Below are 21182 nucleotides of genomic sequence, written 5' to 3' on the forward strand. Positions count from 1 at the left end.
TGTCGTAGAGATGTTTGTGTCTGGTGTTATGCCTGTGGGTTCTGTCACAGCTATCAAGAAAGCGTTTTAGGTCAAGGTTGATATTAGAGTTTAAGGCCCTGTAGATATAGATTGCACAGTAGTAAGTGTGGATGTACTGAACTGGGAGTAAGTTTAGATCTTTGAAGAGTGGGGGGGTGTGCTGCCAGGGATGGGATTTAGTGATTATTCTTACTGCAGCTTTTTGTTGGGTTATTATTGGCTTTAGGTGTGTTGCTGCAGTTGATCCCCAAGCACAAATAGCATAGGTGAGGTATGGATAAATAAGTGAGTGGTATAGTGTGAGAAGGGCATTTTGCGGCACGTAGTATCGTATCTTGGAGAGGATCCCAACCGTTTGGATACTTTTTTGGCTATATGCTGGATATGGGTGCTGAAATTCAGGTTGTTGTCAAGGTATAAGCCTAGGAATTTTCCCCCATTATTTCTGGTAATTAGAGTGTTGTCAATCTTAATGTTAATTTGTGCATCTCCTGCTCTGCTACCAAACATAATATAGTAAGTTTTGTCAGTGTTAAGCGTAAGTTTATTGGCTGTCATCCAAGTCGATATTTTAATCAGCTCCTCATTCACAATGGTGTTGAGGGTGGCAAGATTAGGGTGAGAGATGACATAAGTCGTGTCATCAGCAAAGAGAATGGGTTTCAGGTGTTGGGATACGTTTGGAAGGTCATTGATGTATATGAGGAAGAGCAGGGGACCAAGGACACTTCCCTGCGGAACTCCAGTATCAAGTGGCCGTGTTGCTGATGCTGTGTCTTTAATGGTGACGTACTGATACCTATTAGTAATGTAAGATTTGAAATAAGCAAGCGCATGGCCTCTTATACTGTAGTGGTCAAGTTTGTGGAGTAGGATTTGGTGGTTTACTGTGTCAAAAGCTTTTCTTAGGTCAATAAAAATTCCTAGTGGATATTCCTTATTTTCCAATGCTGTGTAAAGCAGATCTAGCATTTTTATGATTGCATCATTAGTGCTTTTATTTTTCCTGAATCCAAACTGGCAGGGGTTGAGTATGTTTTGAGCCGTTATAAATGAATACAGTCTCTTGTACACGAGTTTCTCAAAGATTTTGGATAGCAATGGTAAGTTAGATATTGGCCTATAGTTGTTTAAGTCTGTAGGGTCACCACCTTTATGTATTGGTGTAACCCTTGCCATCTTGAGTAGTTTCGGGAAGGTGCTAGTCTCTATTGACTTGTTAAAAAGTAATGAAATAGCATGCGAAAGGACATGGGCCGCTCGCTTGTACAGTAATGGTGGGACATGAGACAGATTCCCCGAGTTATTTTTAAGTGACTTTATGATCCCAATGACTTCCGTGGGCTCAGTTGGTGCAAGATAGAAGGAATTAGGGAAATTACCACCTAGGTAGTCCCCGGCATGGGCATTGGTATGTGGGATTTTACTGGCGAGATTAGATCTTATGTTTGAGAAGAAGTCGTTTATCTTGTTAGCTGTGTCAGTGGGATGTAGTGGTGTTTCATTAGGTTTAGTTAGGACAATATTCTTGGTTTTTCTCAGTTTGTGGGTCCCTAGAATCTGAGAGAGTGTTTTCCAGGTCTTTTTTATATCTCCTCTAGTGTCTGTGAATCTACTGGAGTAGTATAGTTGTTTGGCTTTTTTTATTACTTTGGTGAGAGCTGATGAATAGTGTTTAAGAGTATCTTTGTGTATTAAGCCCTGTCTATATTGCTTTTCATATTGGTGTTTCTTGTCTATGGATTTCAGAATGGTGCTGGTTAGCCATGGGCAACCAAGCCATTTGTTTGTGATCTGTTTTGTTTTTATAGGACAATGTTTGTTGTATAGTCTAAGTAATTTGTTAAGAAAGATGTCTGTCCAGTCATCAATACCATTGGCCTTGGAGAATTCTGTAGGCCAATCAACAGTCTCTAGGTCAGCTGTGAACTTCCTTACTGAGGCCTCGTCATGGAGTCTAAATGAGACTTTGTTGTATTCAAGTGGTGGTTTACTAATGTTTGTCAGGAGGAAGGTAGGGTAGTGGTCTGTAGTGCTATCTGTGATTATCCCTGATTTAAGGGGGGCTAGTATATTGGTCCATATGTGGTCTATTATGGTTGCACTTGTCTCAGTGAGCCTGGTTGGTTTAGTTATTGTTGGTATGAGAAGTGTGTTGTTCATATTGTTGATGAAATCAGTTACAGGTTGATCATCTAGTAAGCCAAGGTTGATGTTGAAGTCTCCAGCTAAGAGAAGGTGGTGCTTATTCATTTGTCTGTTTGTTATTAGTGACTTTAATTTCTCACTGAAATTTGGGATGTTTGTGTGAGGTATCCGGTAAATGGCACCGATTGTTATAGGCGTCTTAAGGTTTTTTACAGTAAAATTAGCAAAAATGTATTCCCCATATTCATCACTAAAGCAAGTGGTGCTAAGACAAGATAATTGGTTAGAGTAATAGATTGCAATACCACCCCCAACTTGGTTTGTTCTGCAGTTGTGAATTGCTGTGTATCCTGGTAGAGGGTAGATATCTATTGTGTCCTGCTTAAGCCAGGTCTCAGTAAGAATAATGCAGGAGAAGGGTGTCTTTAGTGATTCAAGGAGTGCTAGGAGGTCATCATAGTGTTTGCTTAAGGACCTGATGTTGTAGTTAAGTACTGATAGACTTTTAGCATTGTTTAGGATAGTGGTGGCTTGTGATGCTGTGTAATAAAGGCAGTTACTTTCCAATAGGTTTTGATTGGGTGTCAGATTATGGAGGTTTAGATCAGGGTCAACGTGATCAATCATCTTCTAGGTTTAGAATTAAGGTTATTTATATCCTGAGTTGTGTGTTGAGTTCTACTACTGATATCTGTAGTGGTTGGAAGTTTGGACAAGTATATAGCTAGAGTATTTTGGTCATGTAGGGTATAGTCACTACTACACATAATGAAGTTGATGTTGTCTGTGTGTTGTGCTGGAATGAACTAAAGTACAACTAGGTATAAACTAGTAATATGAAAATACAAATTAAAAATAGAACAAGACTCTCACTTGTAATTGCACTAAGGTCTAATAATGACTTTTGTGGAGTCTATGTTTTGAGCTAGAGTGAGCTAAAGTACAATAGGTTTAATCTAATAATATAAAAGTACAAATTAAAAATAGCACTAGTCTCTCACTAGTAATTGCACTATGGTCTAATATAGTGAAATTGGTATTGACTATGTCTTGAGGTAGAATGAGCTATGGTACAACTGAATTTAATCTAATAATATAAAAATACAAATTAAAAGTAGCACCAGTCTCTCACTAGTAATTGCACTATGGTCTAATATAGTGAATTTGGTATTGACTATGTATTGAGCTAGAAAGAGCTATAGTACAACAACTTTAGTCTAATAATATAAAAATACAAATTACAAATAGCACCAGTCTCTCACTAGTAATTGCACTATGGTCTAGTATAGTGAATTTGGTATTGACTATGTATTGAGCTAGAAAGAGCTATAGTACAACTAGGTTTAGTCTAATAATATAAAAATACAAATTACAAATAGCACCAGTCTCTCACTAGTAATTGCACTATGGTCTAGTATAGTGAATTTGGTATTGACTATGTATTGAGCTAGAATGAGCTAGAGTAAAACTGTGATTAATCTAATAATATAATAAAGGAACAAGACTCTCAATTGTAATTGCACTAAGGTCTTATATAAGTTGTTTACAAGAATTAGAGTATAATTAGATTTAAATTGACAGGATAAAATACACAAATTAAGGTAGCAAGATAATACAAAAAAGAATTGATAAAAATAAAAATGGCAATGACTTGGTTATAATATGCTAGTAAGATGGTAGACAGGATGATATAAAAGTTGTAGTTGAAAATACTAGGTTAAAAAAGTATGGAATAAAAATGGTCAGTAAAAGAAGTTTACAATAAGTTTGATCAATATAGTTTAAAGTAAAATTGGGCAATAATAGGGATTTAGAATAAAATTGGGCAATTGAGTATTTTTTAAAGTGAGGTAGAATTATTGAAGACAAGTTATGGTTAGTTTATAAAAAAATAAGATGGAACAGTGATGTGGTAAGTTGTAAAAAAGGAGATAGATTCTGTAGATATTTAATACAATTAAGACTATGAGGTAGAATGGTCGTTGAGTACAACAATGACAATTAAAAGTAGTTGGAGTATTAGAATTTTAGGGGGGCACAAATTTATGACAATATAACACTAACGGTGGACTATGGGTATTATCTGCACTTTACTCTGATTCTGTTAGTCCAGCCTCACTTAGGAATGTTTTAAGGTCATGTTCTGTGGAGATGAAGTACAGTGGTCCCTCAATAATCGACCGGCCTGAAAGTCGACCATTTCAGAAATCAACCGGTTTTTTCGACAAAATATTGACTCGGAAATTGACCGAAATTCGTTTATCGACCCGTCTCGACCCGTCGTCCCAGACGCGTATGCACGAGGTAAGCGGGCCTCGACCCGCCTCAGCCTTCCTTCCCAGCCAGTGTGCCATTGTTTACCAGTTAGCGGCGGTCCTCTCACGTGCTCCAGTGAAATATTTCATAATATTTCATTTATTTTAGTGCTTGCAATTTATTTAAGTGCTAAATAAGCTACCATGGCTCCAAAGAAAGCTCCTAGTGCCAAACCTTTGGTAAAGAATGTGAGAAATACCATTGAATTTAAGAAAAACATCGGCAACTTGTACAGTGACAGAGTCTTGGCCCATTTTAGGGAAGTTTTAAAGAGACGCCAGAAACAGAGCTCTCTGCACAGTTATTTTGCGAGACAAGACTCCAGTGACTCTCAAGCTGGTCCTAGTGGCATTAAGAAACAGAGAAAAGAAGCAACCCCAGAAAAGCAAATGGTACCTGAGGTGTTGCTGGAAGGGGATTCCCCTTCCAAACTATAAACAATCCACTCTCTCCTCCTCCTCCAGTCTCCCATACACTAAGAAGAATCTCCAATAAAGGTAAGTGTTATGCTGTTAATGTTTCATTCATCATTTCCCATTGTATTGTTTATGTACTACATGAATATTTCATGTAAAAAAATTTTTTGTTTTAATACTTCTGGGTGTCAGAAACGGATTAATTGAATTTACATTATTTCTTATGGGGAAAATTGATTCGTAAATCGACCATTTCGATAATCAACCGGCTTCCAGGAACGGATTACCGTCGATAATCGAGGGACCACTGTATCTCTTTCCAGTGGGCTGTTTCCTAACTGCTATTTTTCCATCCCTCACAAAGCACTGGTGGATTTTTTGGGCATAGCGCAGTTTTCTTAGCCGATAAAGAAGGTTTTGTCTCGTTTTGGTAAGGCACTCATTGACGTAAACATCAGTTTTCATAGAAATAGATGTTTTTAGTAGGTTGTTTCTTTGTAAGCTAGTTTGGAATTTTAACAGCACTGTTTTTTTACCTGCATGATAGCCCATCAGTTTGCAATCCTTTAATTCATCACTACGTATGTTAAGGCGAAGGTGGTCCTTGATAAGCTGCAGGGTGGTCTCCATGCAGGTCTCTTGGGTGACTGTGGGTGGGAGATGTTTGCTGTTAACTACAACACCGTCAGATAGCTGCTGTTGGTCATTATGGTCTTGGAAGTTGGTTATGACATTGGCAAGTTGTTGGTCCACTCTTGATCTTTCCTCTGTAATGTTGGTAGTAAGTAGGGTGACTTGGTCTTTTAAAGTGATGATGGTGTCTAGGGACCGGGTGTGGGTGTTGCTTTGTTGTTCTAGAGTGTCTAGTTTATGTTCTAGAGCAGTGATCTTGTTGAGGTAATCTGCATTGTTAGCCTTTAGTTCCTGCATTTCCTGAGTTAGTTTGGTGATCGTTTGGTTCTGAATCATAAGGAGTTTAGTTATTTCTGGGTCGGTGATCTTCTTGACATCAAATACTGGGAAGGAGTTATCTTGGACTGTAGCGGCGGCCATGTTTGTTGTCGTCTGTCGTGTGTTGTGGTGATGTCGGTGGGTGATGAGGGTTGTGTCCTGGCTGGCAGTACCACAAGTTTTCCTCGTGTTATTACTGCTCTCACCTTTGATGTTAGGAGTCCTTAGCTGGTTACTGGATCTTCTTTTATTGTTCTGACCCTTGTCCATTGGCTGTGGCTTCGGGTGAATAGTAGGCGATGGGTGTTGGGTGAATGTTGTGGAGTATCACTTCAGTGGCAGCGGGGTAGGAGTTGCTAGAACGAGTCCTATTAGTTGGTAATTTGTGAACTTTTGGGTGATTTCTGCAGTTGCTTTATATCATTCTGGGTATCCACACATGTTAGTGTTATGTGGGTCTTGATTAGGTCATCACTGGGCTGCTGGGAACCTCAGGTAGAAGTAAAAATAGAGGACAAGGTTCCTGTTGCCGCTGCCGGCAACAACAAATATCTCTGTTGGAGTAACTACAGGCGGCAGGCACTAACAGCTTGATCAGTCAGGCCAGCATCCAGGAGGTCTGGTCTGGGTCCGGCCAGCGGGGGCGCTGACCCCCAGAAGACACTCAGGATAATGTCTACAATATTTAATGACTGATACTTGTGTCTGGAACAAGAGCTGTGCTGCGTATACTTCTATTGTTTACACTTGCATTGTTTACACTTGTATTGTTTACACTTGTTTACACTTGTAATGTTTACAGTTGTATTGTTTACACTTGTATTGTTTACAGTTGCATTGTTTACAGTTGTATTGTTTACAGTTGTATTGTTTACAGTTGTATTGTTTACAGTTGTATTGTTTACAGTTATATTGTTTACACTTGTATTGTTTACACTTGTATTGTTTACAGTTGTATTGTTTACAGTTGTATTGTTTACAGTTGTATTGTTTACAGTTATATTGTTTACAGTTGTATTGTTTACAGTTGTATTGTTTACAGTTGTATTGTTTACAGTTGTATTGTTTACAGTTATATTGTTTACACTTGTATTGTTTGCAGTTGTATTGTTTACAGTTGTATTGTTTACACTTGTATTGTTTACAGTTATATTGTTTACAGTTATATTGTTTACACTTGTATTGTTTACACTTGTATTGTTTACAGTTATATTGTTTACAGTTATATTGTTTACAGTTATATTGTTTAGTTATATTGTTTACAGTTGTATTGTTTACAGTTATATATTTTACAGTTGTATTGTTTACAGTTATATTGTTTACACTTGTATTGCTTACAGTTGTATTGTTTACAGTTATATTGTTTACAGTTGTATTGTTTACAGTTATATTGTTTACACTTGTATTGTTTACACTTGTATTGTTTACAGTTGTATTGTTTACAGTTATATTGTTTACACTTGTATTGTTTACACTTGTATTGTTTACAGTTATATTGTTTACAGTTATATTGTTTAGTTATATTGTTTACAGTTGTATTGTTTACAGTTATATTGTTTACAGTTGTATTGTTTACAGTTATATTGTTTACAGTTATATTGTTTAGTTATATTGTTTACAGTTATATTGTTTACAGTTGTATTGTTTACAGTTATATTGTTTACAGTTATATTGTTTACAGTTATATTGTTTACAGTTATATTGTTTAGTTTTATTGTTTACAGTTATATTGTTTACAGTTGTATTGTTTACAGTTATATTGTTTACAGTTATATTGTTTACAGTTATATTGTTTACAGTTATATTGTTTACACTTGTATTGTTTACAGTTATATTGTTTAGTTATATTGTTTACAGTTATATTGTTTACAGTTATATTGTTTACAGTTATATTGTTTACAGTTATATTGTTTACAGTTATATTGTTTACACTTGTATTGTTTACAGTTATATTGTTTACAGTTGTATTGTTTACAGTTATATTGTTTACAGTTATATTGTTTACAGTTATATTGTTTAGTTATATTGTTTACAGTTATATTGTTTACAGTTATATTGTTTAGTTATATTGTTTACAGTTGTATTGTTTACAGTTATATTGTTTACAGTTGTATTGTTTACAGTTATATTGTTTACAGTTATATTGTTTGCAGTTATATTGTTTACACTTGTATTGTTTACACTTGTATAGTTTACAGTTATATTGTTTACAGTTATATTGTTTACAATGGTAACTATTTACAGTTATATTGTTTACAGTTATATTGTTTACACTTGTATTGTTTACAGTTATATTGTTTACAGTTGTTGGTTGAAGCCAGGGTCATCAGTGTGGTTGTTTACTGGTCCTCTCCTCACCATCATAATGGTAACTATTTAATCTCCTTTTTTTCTTAACATTAATAATAATAATAATAGTTTTTTATAAATTTTGATTTTGATGATTATTATTATTAATGATAGCAATTAAAATTATTGAAATTAAATTAATAAAATTAATAATAATAATTAATAATAATAATAATATTTAATAATAATAATAATAATAATAATAATAATAATAATAATAATAATAATAATAATAACCTTTATTACACCATTATCATTATTATTATTAAACCATTATTATTATTATTATTATTATTATTATTATTATTATTATTATTATTATCATTGAAAATTAATCATTGTTAGCAACTAATTTTATATATAATATATAATTATAGATAACATAATTTGACAATTTTCGTTCAAGGTATATAAAAGATCAGTTGTAAAATTAACTGTTAAGAAGAGTGTCAAAATTAACTGTTAAGAAGAGTGTCAAAATTAACTGTTAAGAAGAGTGTCAAAATTAACTGTTAAGAAGAGTGTCAAAATTAACTGTTAAGAAGAGTGTCGTATTGTTACTACATCTCCAGACTCATATATACCTAAAGCAGATTTATTGAGTTTAAAGTCTCTCAACCTCACGAGGGTCATTAAGGCTGAATATCCCCTGTATATCACCATTAATGAGTTCCTTAATGTATAATACGCTTATACCATAATATATGCATTGATATATACTTTTCAATAAATACACTCTTACGATAACTTACTATAAATTTGTGAGAGATATATACCTCTCGAAATTTATCCCCTGCAATAACGTCCTATGAATATGTGAGAGATATATATACCTCTTAGGATATATATACCTAAAGAATAACGTGCTACGAATGTGTGAACGACATTTTTCACTATCCGGGACAATAAACTGCTAAATTTCTATATTTTTTTCAAGAAATTAAATCAATCAAATCTCCCCAACATAATTACGTCACTTTGTCTGATTTTTTGGGGATTATTTAGGTGGGTAACTTACACATATTACTGTGTATGGTAATTTGTGTAACTGTATTTATGTGTAACTCTACCTAAACAGATTTACTTAATTATAATAATAATAATAATAATAATAATAATAATAATAATAATAATAATAATAGTCCTTTTAGACGTATTAGTGGTAACACCAAACTGATCTCACAGAGTACAGAGAACCCTCATAAAGTCCAGTTTTAAAAGTGCGTTGAAGCGACCACTAACACTGACCTGGTTCTTAGGGACATTTAGAAGACAGTTCAAGATCCTCCAGTGTGTCAGGCCGATAATTAAAGCCTGGGAAATACTGTCCCCTATATTTGAACTTTTCGCAGTTCCAACACCACCTAAGAACCACTTAACTTCAAACACCCAGGTTCCACTGTGTCGTATAAGAACCACTTAACTTCAAACAACCAGATTCCACTGTGTCATATAGGAACCACTTAACTTCAAACAACCAGGTTCCACTGTGTCATATAAGAACCACTTAGCTTCAAACACCCAGGTTCCACTGTATCATACAAGAACCACTTAACTTCAAACAACCAGGTTCAACTGTGTCATATAGGAACCACTTAACTTCAAACACCCAGGTTCCACTGTGTCATATAAGAACCACTTAACTTCAAACAACAGGTTCCACTGTGTCATATAGGAACCACTTAACTTCAAACACCCAGGTTCCACTGTGTCATATAAGAACCACTTAACTTCAAACAAAGAGGTTCCACTGTGTCATATAAGAACCACTTAACTTCAAACAACAAGGTTCCACTGTGTCATATAGGAACCACTTAACTTCAAACACCCAGGTTCCACTGTGTCATATAAGAACCATTTAACTTCAAACATCCAGGTTCTACTGTATTATATAAGATCCACTAAAATTCAAACACCCAGGTTCCACTCTCCCACTGTTCCACCGGCCCATTGTTCCACAGTTCCATTGTTTCACTCTCCCACTGTTCCACTGTTCCACTCTCCCACTGTTCCACTGTTCCACTCTCCCACTGTTCCACTGTTCCACTGTTCCACACTCCCACTGTTCCACTGTTCCTCTCTCCCACTGTTCCACTGTTCCACTCTACCACTGTTCCACTGTTCCACTTTTCCACTTTTCCACTGTCCCACTGTTCCACTCTCCCACTGTTCCACTGTTCCACTGTTCCACTGTTCCACTCTCCCACTGTTCCACTGTTCCACTTTTCCACTGTTTCACTGTTCCACTCTCCCACTGTTCCACTCTCCTACTGTTCCACTGTTCCACTCTCCAGCTGTTCCACTGTTCCACTGCTCCACTCTCCCGCTGTTCCACTGTTCCACTCTCCCACTGTTCCACTGTTCTACTCTTCCACTGTTCCACTTTCTCACTGTTCCACTGTTCTACTATCCCACTGATCAACTGTTCCACTCTCCCACTGTTCCACTTTTCCACTCTCCCACTGTTCCACTCTCCCACTGTTCCACTCTCACACTGTTCCACTGTTCTACTCTCCCACTGTTCCACTGTTCCACTCTCCCACTGTTCCACTATTCCACTAATACATTATTCCACTGTTCCACTGTTCCACTCTACCACTGTTCCACTGTTCCACTCTCCCACTGTTCCACTGTTCCACTCTCCTAATGTTCCACTGTTCCACTCTCCCACTGTTCCACTCTTCCATTCTCCCACTGTTCCACTCTACCACTGTTCCACTCTCCCACTGTTACACTGTTCCACTCTCCCACTGTTCCACTCTTCCACTGTTCCACTGTTCCACTGTTCCACTGTTCCACTGTTCCACTCTCCCACTGTTCCACTGTTCCACTGTACCACTCTCCCACTGTACCTCTCTCCAACTGTTCCACTCTCCCAATGTTCAACTGTTCCACTGTTCCACTCACCCAATGTTCCACTCTCCCACTGTTCCACTGTTCCTCTCTCCCACTGTTCCTCTCTCCCACTGTTCCACTCTCCCACTGTTCCACTCTCCCATTGTTCCACTGTTCCACTGTTCCACTCTCCCACTGTTCCACTCTCCCACTGTTCCACTGTTCCACTCTCCCACTGTTCCACTCTCCCACTGTTCAATTTTCCCACTGTTCCACTGTTCCACTGTTTCACTCTCCCACTGTTCCGCTGTTCCACTGTTCCACCCTCCCACTGTTCCACTGTTCCACTCTCCCAATGTTCCACTCTTCCACTGTTCCACTGTTATACTGTTCCACTCTCACACTGTTCCACTGTTCCTCTCTCCCACTTCCACTGTTCCTCTCTCCCACTGTTCCACTGTTCCACTGTTCGACTCTCCCACTCTTCCACTGTTCCACTTCTCCACTTTTCCACTAATCCACTGTTCCACTGTTCCACTCTCCCACTGTTCCACTGTTCCACTGTTCCACTGTTCCACTCTCCCACTGTTCCACTGTTCCACTGTACCACTCTCCCACTGTACCACTCTCCAACTGTTCCACTCTCCCAATGTTCAACTGTTCCACTGTTCCACTCACCCAATGTTCCACTCTCCCATTGTTCCACTGTTCCACTCTCCCACTGTTCCACTGTTCCTCTCTCCCACTGTTCCACTCTCCCACTGTTCCACTCTCCCATTGTTCCACTATTCCACTGTTCCACTCTCCCACTGTTCCACTCTCCCACTGTTCCACTCTCCCACTGTTCCATTTTCCCACTGTTCCACTGTTCCACTGTTTCACTCTCCCACTGTTCCGCTGTTCCACTGTTCCACCCTCCCACTGTTCCACCCTCCCACTGTTCCACTGTTCCACTCTCCCAATGTTCCACTCTTCCACTGTTCCACTGTTATACTGTTCCACTCTCACACTGTTCCACTGTTCCTCTCTCCCACTTCCACTGTTCCTCTCTCCCACTGTTCCACTGTTCCACTGTTCCACTCTCCCACTCTTCCACTGTTCCACTTTTCCACTTTTCCACTAATCCACTGTTCCACTGTTCCACTCTCCCACTGTTCCACTGTTCCACTGTTCCACTGTTCCACTCTCCCACTGTTCCACTGTTCAACTTTCCCACTGTTCCACTGTTCCACTCTCCCAATGTTCCACTGTTCCACTCTCCAACTGTTCCACTGTTTCACTACTCCACTCTCCCACTGTTAAACTACACCACTCTCCCACTGTTCCACTCTCCCACTGCTCCACTGTTCCACTCTCCCACTGTTCCACTGTTCCACTCTCCCACTGTTCCAGTGTTCCACTCTCCCACTGTTCCACTGTTCCACTCTCCCACTGTTTCACTGTTCCACTCTAACACTGTTCCACTGTTCCACTCTCCCAATGTTCCACTGTTCCACTGTTCCACTCTCCCATTCTCACACTGTTCCACTTTTCCACTGTTTCACTGTTCCACTGTTCCACTCTCCCACTGTTCCACTGTTTCACTGTTCCACTTTCCCACTGTTCCACTCTCCCACTGTTCCACTATCCCGCTGTTCCACTGTTCTACTCTCCCACTGTTCCACTGTTCCACTCTCCCACTGTTCCACTGTTCCTCTATTCCATTATTCCACTGTTCCACTCTCCCACTGTTCCACTCTACCACTGTTCCACTATTCCATTATTCCACTGTTCCACTGTTCCACTCTACCACTGTTCCACTGTTCCACTCTCCCACTGTTCCACTCTCCTAATGTTCCACTGTTCCACTCTCCCACTGTTCCACTGTTCCATTCTGCCACTGTTCCACTCTCCCACTGTTCCACTCTCCCACTGTTCCACTCTCCCACTGTTCAACTGTTCCACTGTTCCACTCTCCCATTGTTCCACTCTCCCACTGTTACACTGTTCTACTCTCCCACTGTTCCACTGTTCTACTCTCCCACTGTTCCACTGTTCCACTCTCCTACTGTTCCACTGTTCCTCTATTCCATTATTCCACTGTTTCACTCTCCCATTGTTCCACTGTTCCACTCTACCACTGTTCCACTGTTCCACTATTCCATTATTCCACTGATCCACTGTTCCACTCTACCACTGTTCCACTGTTCCACTCTCCCACTGTTCCACTGTTCCACTCTCCTAATGTTCCACTGTTCCACTCTCCCACTGCTCCACTGTTCCATTCTGCCACTGTTCCACTCTCCCACTGTTCCACTCTCCCACTGTTCCACTGCTCCACTCTGCCACTGCTCCACTGTTCCACTGTTCCACTTTTCCACTCTCACTATTCCAATACCAACTATTCCACTCTCCCACTGTTCAACTGTTCCACTGTTCCAGTCTCCCATTGTTCCACTCTCCCACTGTTCCACTGTTCTGCTCTCCCACTGTTCCACTGTTCCATTCTCTCACTATTCCTCTCTCCCACTGTTCCACTGTTCCACTGTTCCACTGTTCCACTCTCCCACTGTTCCACTGTTCTACTCTCCCACTGTTCCACTCTCCCACTGTTCCACTTTTCCACTGTTCCACTCTCCCACTGTTCCACTGTTATACTGTTCCACTCTCCCACAGTTCCTCTCTCCCACTGTTCCACTGTTCCACTCTCCCACTCTTCCACTGTTCCACTTTTCCACTTTTATACTATTCCACTGTTCCACTCTCCCACTGTTCCACTGTTCCAATCTCCCACTGTTCCACTGTTCCACTCTCCCACTGTTCCACTCTCCCACTGTTCCACTGTTCCACTCTCCCACTGTTCCACTCTCCCACTGTTTCACTGTTCCACTCTCCCACTGTTCCACTGTTCTACTCTCCCACTGTTCCACTCTCCCATTCTCACACTGTTCCACTTTTCCACTGTTTCACTGTTCCACTGTTTCACTGTTCCACTCTCCCACTCTCCCACTCTCCCACTGTTCCACTGTTCCACTCTCCCACTGTTCCACTGTTCCACTCTCCCACTGTTCCACTGTTCCACTCTCCTAATGTTCCACTGTTCCACTCTCCCACTGTTCCACTGTTCCATTCTCCCACTGTTAGACTCTCCCACTGTTCCACTCTCCCACTGTTCCACTGTTCCACTGTTCCACTCTCCCACTGTTCCACTGTTCAACTTTTCCAATGTTCCACTGTTCCACTCTCCCACTGTTCCACTGTTAAACTTTTCCACTGTTTCACTGCTCCACTCTCCCACTGTTCCACTGTTCCACTCTCCCACTGTTCCACTGTTCCACTCTCCCACTGTTCCACTGTTCCACTCTCACACTGATCCACTGTTCCACTCTCCCATTCTCACACTGTTCTACTTTTCCACTGTTTCACTGTTCCACTGTTCCACTGTTCCACTCCCACTCTCCCAATGTTCCACTGTTCCACTCTCCCACTGTTCCACTGTTCCACTGTTCCACTGTTCCACTCTCCCACTGTTCCACTGCTTCACTGTTCCACTTTCCCACTGTTCCACTCTCCCACTGTTCCACTCTCCCGCTGTTCCACTGTTCCATTCTTCCACTGTTCCAATGTTCCACTCTCCCACTGTTCCACTGTTCCTCTATTCCATTATTCCACTGTTCCACTCCCCCACTGTTCCACGGTTCCACGGTTCCACTCTCCCACTGTTCCACTGTTCCACTCTCCCACTGTTCCACTCTCCCGCTGTTCCACTGTTCTACTCTCCCACTGTTCCACTGTTCCACTCTCCCACTGTTCCACTGTTCCACTCTCCCACTGTTACACTGTTCCACTCTCCCACTGTTCCACTGTTCCACTCTCCCAATGTTCCACTGTTCCACTGTTCCAATCTCCCATTCTCACACTGTTCAACTTTTCCACTGTTTCACTGTTCCACTGTTACACTGTTCCACTCTCCCAATCTCACACTCTCCCACTGTTCCACTGTTCCACTCTCCCACTGTTCCACTGTTCCACTGTACCACTCTCCCACTGCTCCACTGTTTCACTGTTCCACTTTCCCACTGTTCCACTCTCCCACTGTTCCACTCTAACGCTGTTCCACTGTTCTACTCTTCCACTGTTCCACTGTTCCACTGTTCCACTCTCCCACTGTTCCACTGTTCCTTTATTCCATTATTCCACTGTTCCACTCTCCCACTGTTCCACTGTTCCACTATTCCATTATTCCAATGTTCCACTGTTCCACTCTACCACTGTTCCACTGTTCCACTCTCCCACTGTTCCACTCTCCTAATGTTCCACTGTTCCACTCTCCCACTGTTCCACTGTTCCATTCTGCCACTGTTCCACTCTCCCACTTTTCCACTGTTCCATTCTGCCACTGTTCCACTCTCCCACTGTTCCACTGTTCCATTCTGCCACTGTTCCACTCTCCCACTGTTCAAGTATCCCACTGTTCCACTCTCCCACTGTTCCACTACTCCACTCTGAAACTGCTCCACTGTTCCACTGTTCCACTGTTCCACTCTCCCACTATTCCACTCTCCAACTGTTCCACTCTCCCACTGTTCAACTGTTCCACTGTTCCACTCTCCCATTGTTCCTCTCTCCCACTGTTCCACTGTTCTACTCTCCCACTGTTCCACTGTTCCATTCTCCCACTATTCCACTCTCCCACTGTTCCACTGTTCCACTGTTCCACTTTCCCACTGTTCCACTGTTCTACTCTCCCACTGTTCTACTCTCCCACTGTTCCACTCTCCCACTGTTCCACTGTTCCACTGTTCCACTCTCCCACTCTTCCACTCTTCCACTGTTCGACTGTTATACTGTTCCACTCTCCCACTCTTCCTCTCTCCCACTGTTCCACTGTTCCACTCTCCCACTCTTCCACTGTTCCACTTTTCCACTTTTTCACTAATCCAGTGTTCCACTGTTCCACTGTTCCAATCTCCCACTGTTCCACTGTTCCACTCTCCCACTGTTCCACTCTCCCACTGTTCCACTGTTCCGCTCTCCCACTGTTCAATTGTTCCACTCTCCCACTGTTTCACTGTTCCACTCTCCCACTGTTCTACTGTTCCACTCTCCCACTGTTCCAATGTTCCACTCTCCCATTCTCACACTGTTCCACTTTTGCACTGCTTCACTGTTCCACTGTTTCACTGTTCCACTCTCCCACTCTCTCACTGTTCCACTGTTCCATTCTCCCACTGTTCCACTCTCCCACTGTTCCACTCTCCCACTATTCCACTGTTCCACTCTCCCATTGTTCTACTGTTCCACTCTCCCACTGTTCCACTGTTCCACTCTCCCACTGTTCCACTCTCCAAATGTTCCACTCTCCCACTGTTCAACTGTTCCACTGTTCCACTCCCCCATTCTTCCACTCTCCCACTGTTCCACTGTTCTACTCTCCCACTGTTCCACTGTTCCACTCTCCCACTATTCCACTCTCCCACTGTTCCACTGTTCCACTCTCCCACTGTTCCACTGTTCCACTCTCCCAATGTTCCACTCTCCAACTGTTCCACTGTTCCACTGTGCAACTCTCTCACTGTTCCACTCTCCCACTGTTCCACTGTTTCACTCTCCCACTGTTCCACTGTTCCACTGTTCCATCCTTCCACTGTTCCACTTTTCCACTGTTCCACTCTCCCACTGTTCCACTCTTCCACTGTTCCACTGTTATACTGTTCCACTCTCACACTGTTCCACTGTTCCTCTCTCCCACTGTTCCACTGTTCCACTGTTCCACTCTCCCACTGTTCCACTGTTCAACTTTTCCACTGTTCCACTGTTCCACTCTCCCACTGTTCCACTGTCAACTTTTCCACTGTTTCACTGCTCCAATCTTCCACTGTTCCACTCTCCCACTGTTCCACTGTTCCACTCTCCCACTGTTCCACTGTTCCACTCTCCCACTGTTCCACTGTTCCACTCTCCCACTGTTCTACTGTTCCACTCTCCCACTGTTCCACTGTTCCACTCTCCCACTGTTTCACTGTACCACTCTCCCACTGTTCCACTGTTCCACTCTCCCACTGTTCCACTGTTCCATTCTCCCATTCTCACACTTCTACTTTTCCACTGTTTCACTGTTCCACTGTTCCACTGTTCCACTGTTCCACTCTCCCACTTTCCCACTGTTCCACTGTTCCACTCTCCCACTGTTCCACTGTTCCACTGTTTAACTCTCCCACTGTTCCACTGTTTCACTGTTCCACTTTCCCACTGTTCCACTCTCCCACTGTTCCACTCTCCCGCTGTTCCACTGTTCCACTGTTCTACTCTCCCTCTGTTCCACTGTTCCACTCTCCCACTGTTCCACTGTTCATCTATTCCATTATTCCACTGTTCCACTCTCCCACAGTTCCACTGTTCCACTCTCCCACTGTTCCACTCTCCCACTTTTCCACTGTTCCATTCTCCCACTGTTCCACTGTTCCACTGTCCCACTGTTCCACTGTTCCACTCTCACACTGTTCCACTGTTCCACTGTTCCAATATTCCACTCTCCCACTGTTCCACTGTTCCACTGTTCCACTCTCTCACTGTTCCACTGTTCCACTCTCCCACTGTTCTGTTGTTCCACTCTCCCAATGTTCCACTCTTCCACTGTTCTACTCTCTCACTGTTCCACTACTCCACTGTTCCACTGTTCAACTTTTCCACTCTCCCACTGTTCCAATGTTCCACTCTCCCAATGTTCCACTGTTCCACTCTTCCACTCTTCCACTCTTCCACTGTTCCCCTCTCCCACTGTTCCACTGGTCCATTGTTGCACTCTCTCTCCCTGTTCCACTGTTCCACTCTCACACTGTTCCACTGTTCCACTCTCCCACTTTTCCACCGTTCCACTCTCTCAAAGTTCCACTGTTCCACTGTTCCACTGTTCCACTCTTCCACTCTCCCACTGTTCCACTGTTCCACTGTTCCACTCTCCCACTGTTCAACTTTCCCACTGTTCCACTGTTCCACTCTCCCAATGTTCCACTGTTCCTCTGTTCCACTCTCCCACTTTTTCACTGGTCCACTCTCTCACTGTTCCACTGTTCCACCCTCCCACTGTTCCACTGTTCCACTGTTCCACTCTCCTAATGTTCCACTGTTCCACTCTCCTACTGTTCCACTGTTCCATTCTCCCACTGTTCCACTCTCTCACTGTTCCACTCTCCCACTGTTCCACTGTTCCACTCTCCCATTGTTCCACTGTTCCACTGTTCCATTCTCCCACTGTTCCACTGTTCCACTCTCCCACTGTTCCACTCTCCAACTGTTCCACTCTCCCACTGTTCAACTGTTCCACTGTTCCACTGTTCCACTCTCCCATTGTTCCACTCTCCCACTGTTCCACTGTTCTACTCTCTCACTGTTCCACTGTTCCACTGTTCCACTCTTCCACTATTCCATTCTCCCACTGTTCCACTGTTCCACTCTCCCACTGTTCCACTGTTCCACTCTCCCAATGTTCCACTCTCCAACTGTTCCACTGTTCAACTCTCTCACTGTTCCACTCTCCCACTGTTCCACTGTCTCACTCTCCCACTGTTCCACTGTTCCATCCTTCCACTGTTCCACTGCTCCACTCTCCCACTGTTCCACTCTTCCACTGTTCCACTGTTATATTGTTCCACTCTCACACTGTTCCACTGTTCCTCTCTCCCACTGTTCCACTGTTCCACTGTTCCACTCTCCCACTCTTCTACTGTTCCACTTTTCCACTTTTCCACTAATCCACTTTTCCACTGTTCCACTCTCCCAATGTTCCACTGCTCCACTGTTCCACTCTCCCACTGTTCCACTGTTCAACTTTTCCACTGTTCCACTTTTCCCCTCTCCCACTGTTCCACTGTTCAACTTTTCCACTGCTTCACTGCTCCACTCTCCCACTGTTCCACTGTTCCACTCTCCCACTGTTCCACTGTTCCACTCTCCCTCTGTTCCACTGTTCGACTCTCCCACTGTTCTACTGTTCCACTCTGCCACTGTTTCACTGTTCCACTCTCCCACTGTTTCACTGTTCAATTCTCCCACTGTTCCACTGTTCCACTCTCGCACTGTTCCACTGTTCCACTCTCCCATTCTCACACTGTTCCACTTTTCCACTGTTTCACTGTTCTACTGTTCCACTGTTCCACTCTCCCACTGTTCCACTGTTCCACTCTCCCACTGTTCCACTGTTCCACTGTTCCACTCTCCCACTGTTCCACTGTTTCATTGTTCCACTTTCCCACTGTTCCACTCTCCCACTGTTCCACTCTCTCCCTGTTCCACTGTTCCACTGTTCTACTCTCCCACTGTTCCACTGTTCCACTCTCCCACTGTTCCACTGTTCCTCTATTCCATTATTCCACTGTTCCACTCTCAAACTGTTCCACTGTTCCACTCTCCCACTGTTCCACTGTTCCACTCTCCCACTGTTCCACTGTTCCACTCTCCCACTGTTCCACTGTTCCACTCTCCCACTGTTCCACTGTTCCACTCTCCCACTGTTCCACTGTTGTTCCACTCTCGCACTGTTCCACTGTTTCACTGTTCCAATATTCCACTCTGCCACTGTTCCACTGTTCCACTGTTCCACTCTCCCACTGTTCCACTGTTCCACTGTTCCACTCTCCCACTGTTCTGTTGTTCCACTCTCCCACTGTTCCACTGTTCCACTCTCCCACTGTTCCACTGTTCCACTGTTCCAATATTCCACTCTCCCACTGTTCCACTGTTCCACTGTTCCAATATTCCACTCTCCCACTGTTCCACTGTTCCACTGTTCCACTCTCCCACTGTTCCACTGTTCCACTGTTCCACTCTCCCACTGTTCTGTTGTTCCACTCTCCCACTGTTCCACTGTTCCACTCTCCCACTGTTCCACTGTTCCACTGTTCCAATATTCCACTCTCCCACTGTTCCACTGTTCCACTGTTCCAATATTCCACTCTCCCACTGTTCCACTGTTCCACTGTTCAACTCTCCCACTGTTCCACTGCTCCACTGTTCCACTGTTCAACTTTTCCACTCTCCCACTGTTCCACTGTTCCACTCTCCCAATGTTCCACTGTTCCACTCTTCCAATCTTCCACTGTTTCCCTCTCCCACTGTTCCACTGGTCCACTGTTGCAATCTCTAACTGTTCCACTCTCCCACTGTTCCACTGTTCCACTCTCCCACTGTTCCACTCTTCCACTCTTCCACTCTCCCACTGTTCCACTGTTCCACTGTTCCACTCTCCCACTCTCCCACTCTCCCACTGTTCCACTCTCCCATTGTTCCACTCTCTCAATGTTCCACTGTTCCACTGTTCCACTCTCCCACTGTTCCACTGGTCCACTCTCTCACTGTTCCACTGGTCCACTTTTCCACTGGTCCACTGTTCTACTCTCCCACTGTTCCACTGTTCCACTCTCCCACTGTTCCTCTCTCCCACTGTTCCACTGTTCCACTTTCCCACTGTTCCACTCTCCCACTGTTCCACTGTTCCACTCTCCCACTGTTCCACTTTCCCTCTGTTCCACTGTTAGGCTCTCCCATTGTTCTACTCTCTTACTGTTCCACTGTTCCACTGTTCCACTCTCCCAGTGTTCCACTGTTCCACTCTCCCACTGTTCCACTCTCCCACTATTCCACTGTTCCACTCTCCCACTCTCCAACTGTTCCACTTTCCCACTGTTCCACTGTTCCACTCTCCCACTGTTCCACTGTTCCACTCTTCCACTCTTCCACTGTTCCACTCTCCCACTGTTCCACTGGTCCACTCTCCCACTGTTCCACTGGTCCACTGTTCCACTCTCCCACTGTTCAACTTTCCCACTGTTCCACTGTTCCACTCTCCCAATGTTCCACTGTTCCTCTGTTCCACTCTCCCACTGTTTCACTGGTCCACTCTCTCACTGTTCCACTGTTCCACTCTCCCACTGTTCCACTGTTCCACTCTCCTAATGTTCCACTGTTCCACTCTCCTACTGTTCCACTGTTCCATTCTCCCACTGTTCCACTCTCTCACTGTTCCACTCTCCCACTGTTCCACTGTTCCACTCTCCCATTGTTCCACTGTTCCACTGTTCCATTCTCCCACTGTTCCACTGTTCCACTCTCCCACTGTTCCACTCTCCAACTGTTCCACTCTCCCACTGTTCAACTGTTCCACTGTTC

At 43.1% G+C, this 21182-nt stretch overlaps 1 protein-coding gene across 1 annotated transcript in view; it reads left to right on the forward strand.

Moving 5' to 3' along the window:
- Window positions 1–21182, forward strand: part of LOC128701885 (putative adhesion G protein-coupled receptor E4P) — a 245023-nt gene that overhangs the window by 180919 nt on the left and 42922 nt on the right. The window contains exon 11 of the mRNA XM_070099874.1: window positions 8157–8220. Coding sequence (XP_069955975.1) covers window positions 8157–8220 — 64 coding nt within the window. The remainder of the gene's footprint in view (window positions 1–8156; window positions 8221–21182) is intronic.

This window comes from Cherax quadricarinatus, chromosome 69 (assembly GCF_038502225.1).
Source record: "Cherax quadricarinatus isolate ZL_2023a chromosome 69, ASM3850222v1, whole genome shotgun sequence".
Lineage (NCBI taxonomy): Eukaryota > Metazoa > Arthropoda > Malacostraca > Decapoda > Parastacidae > Cherax > Cherax quadricarinatus.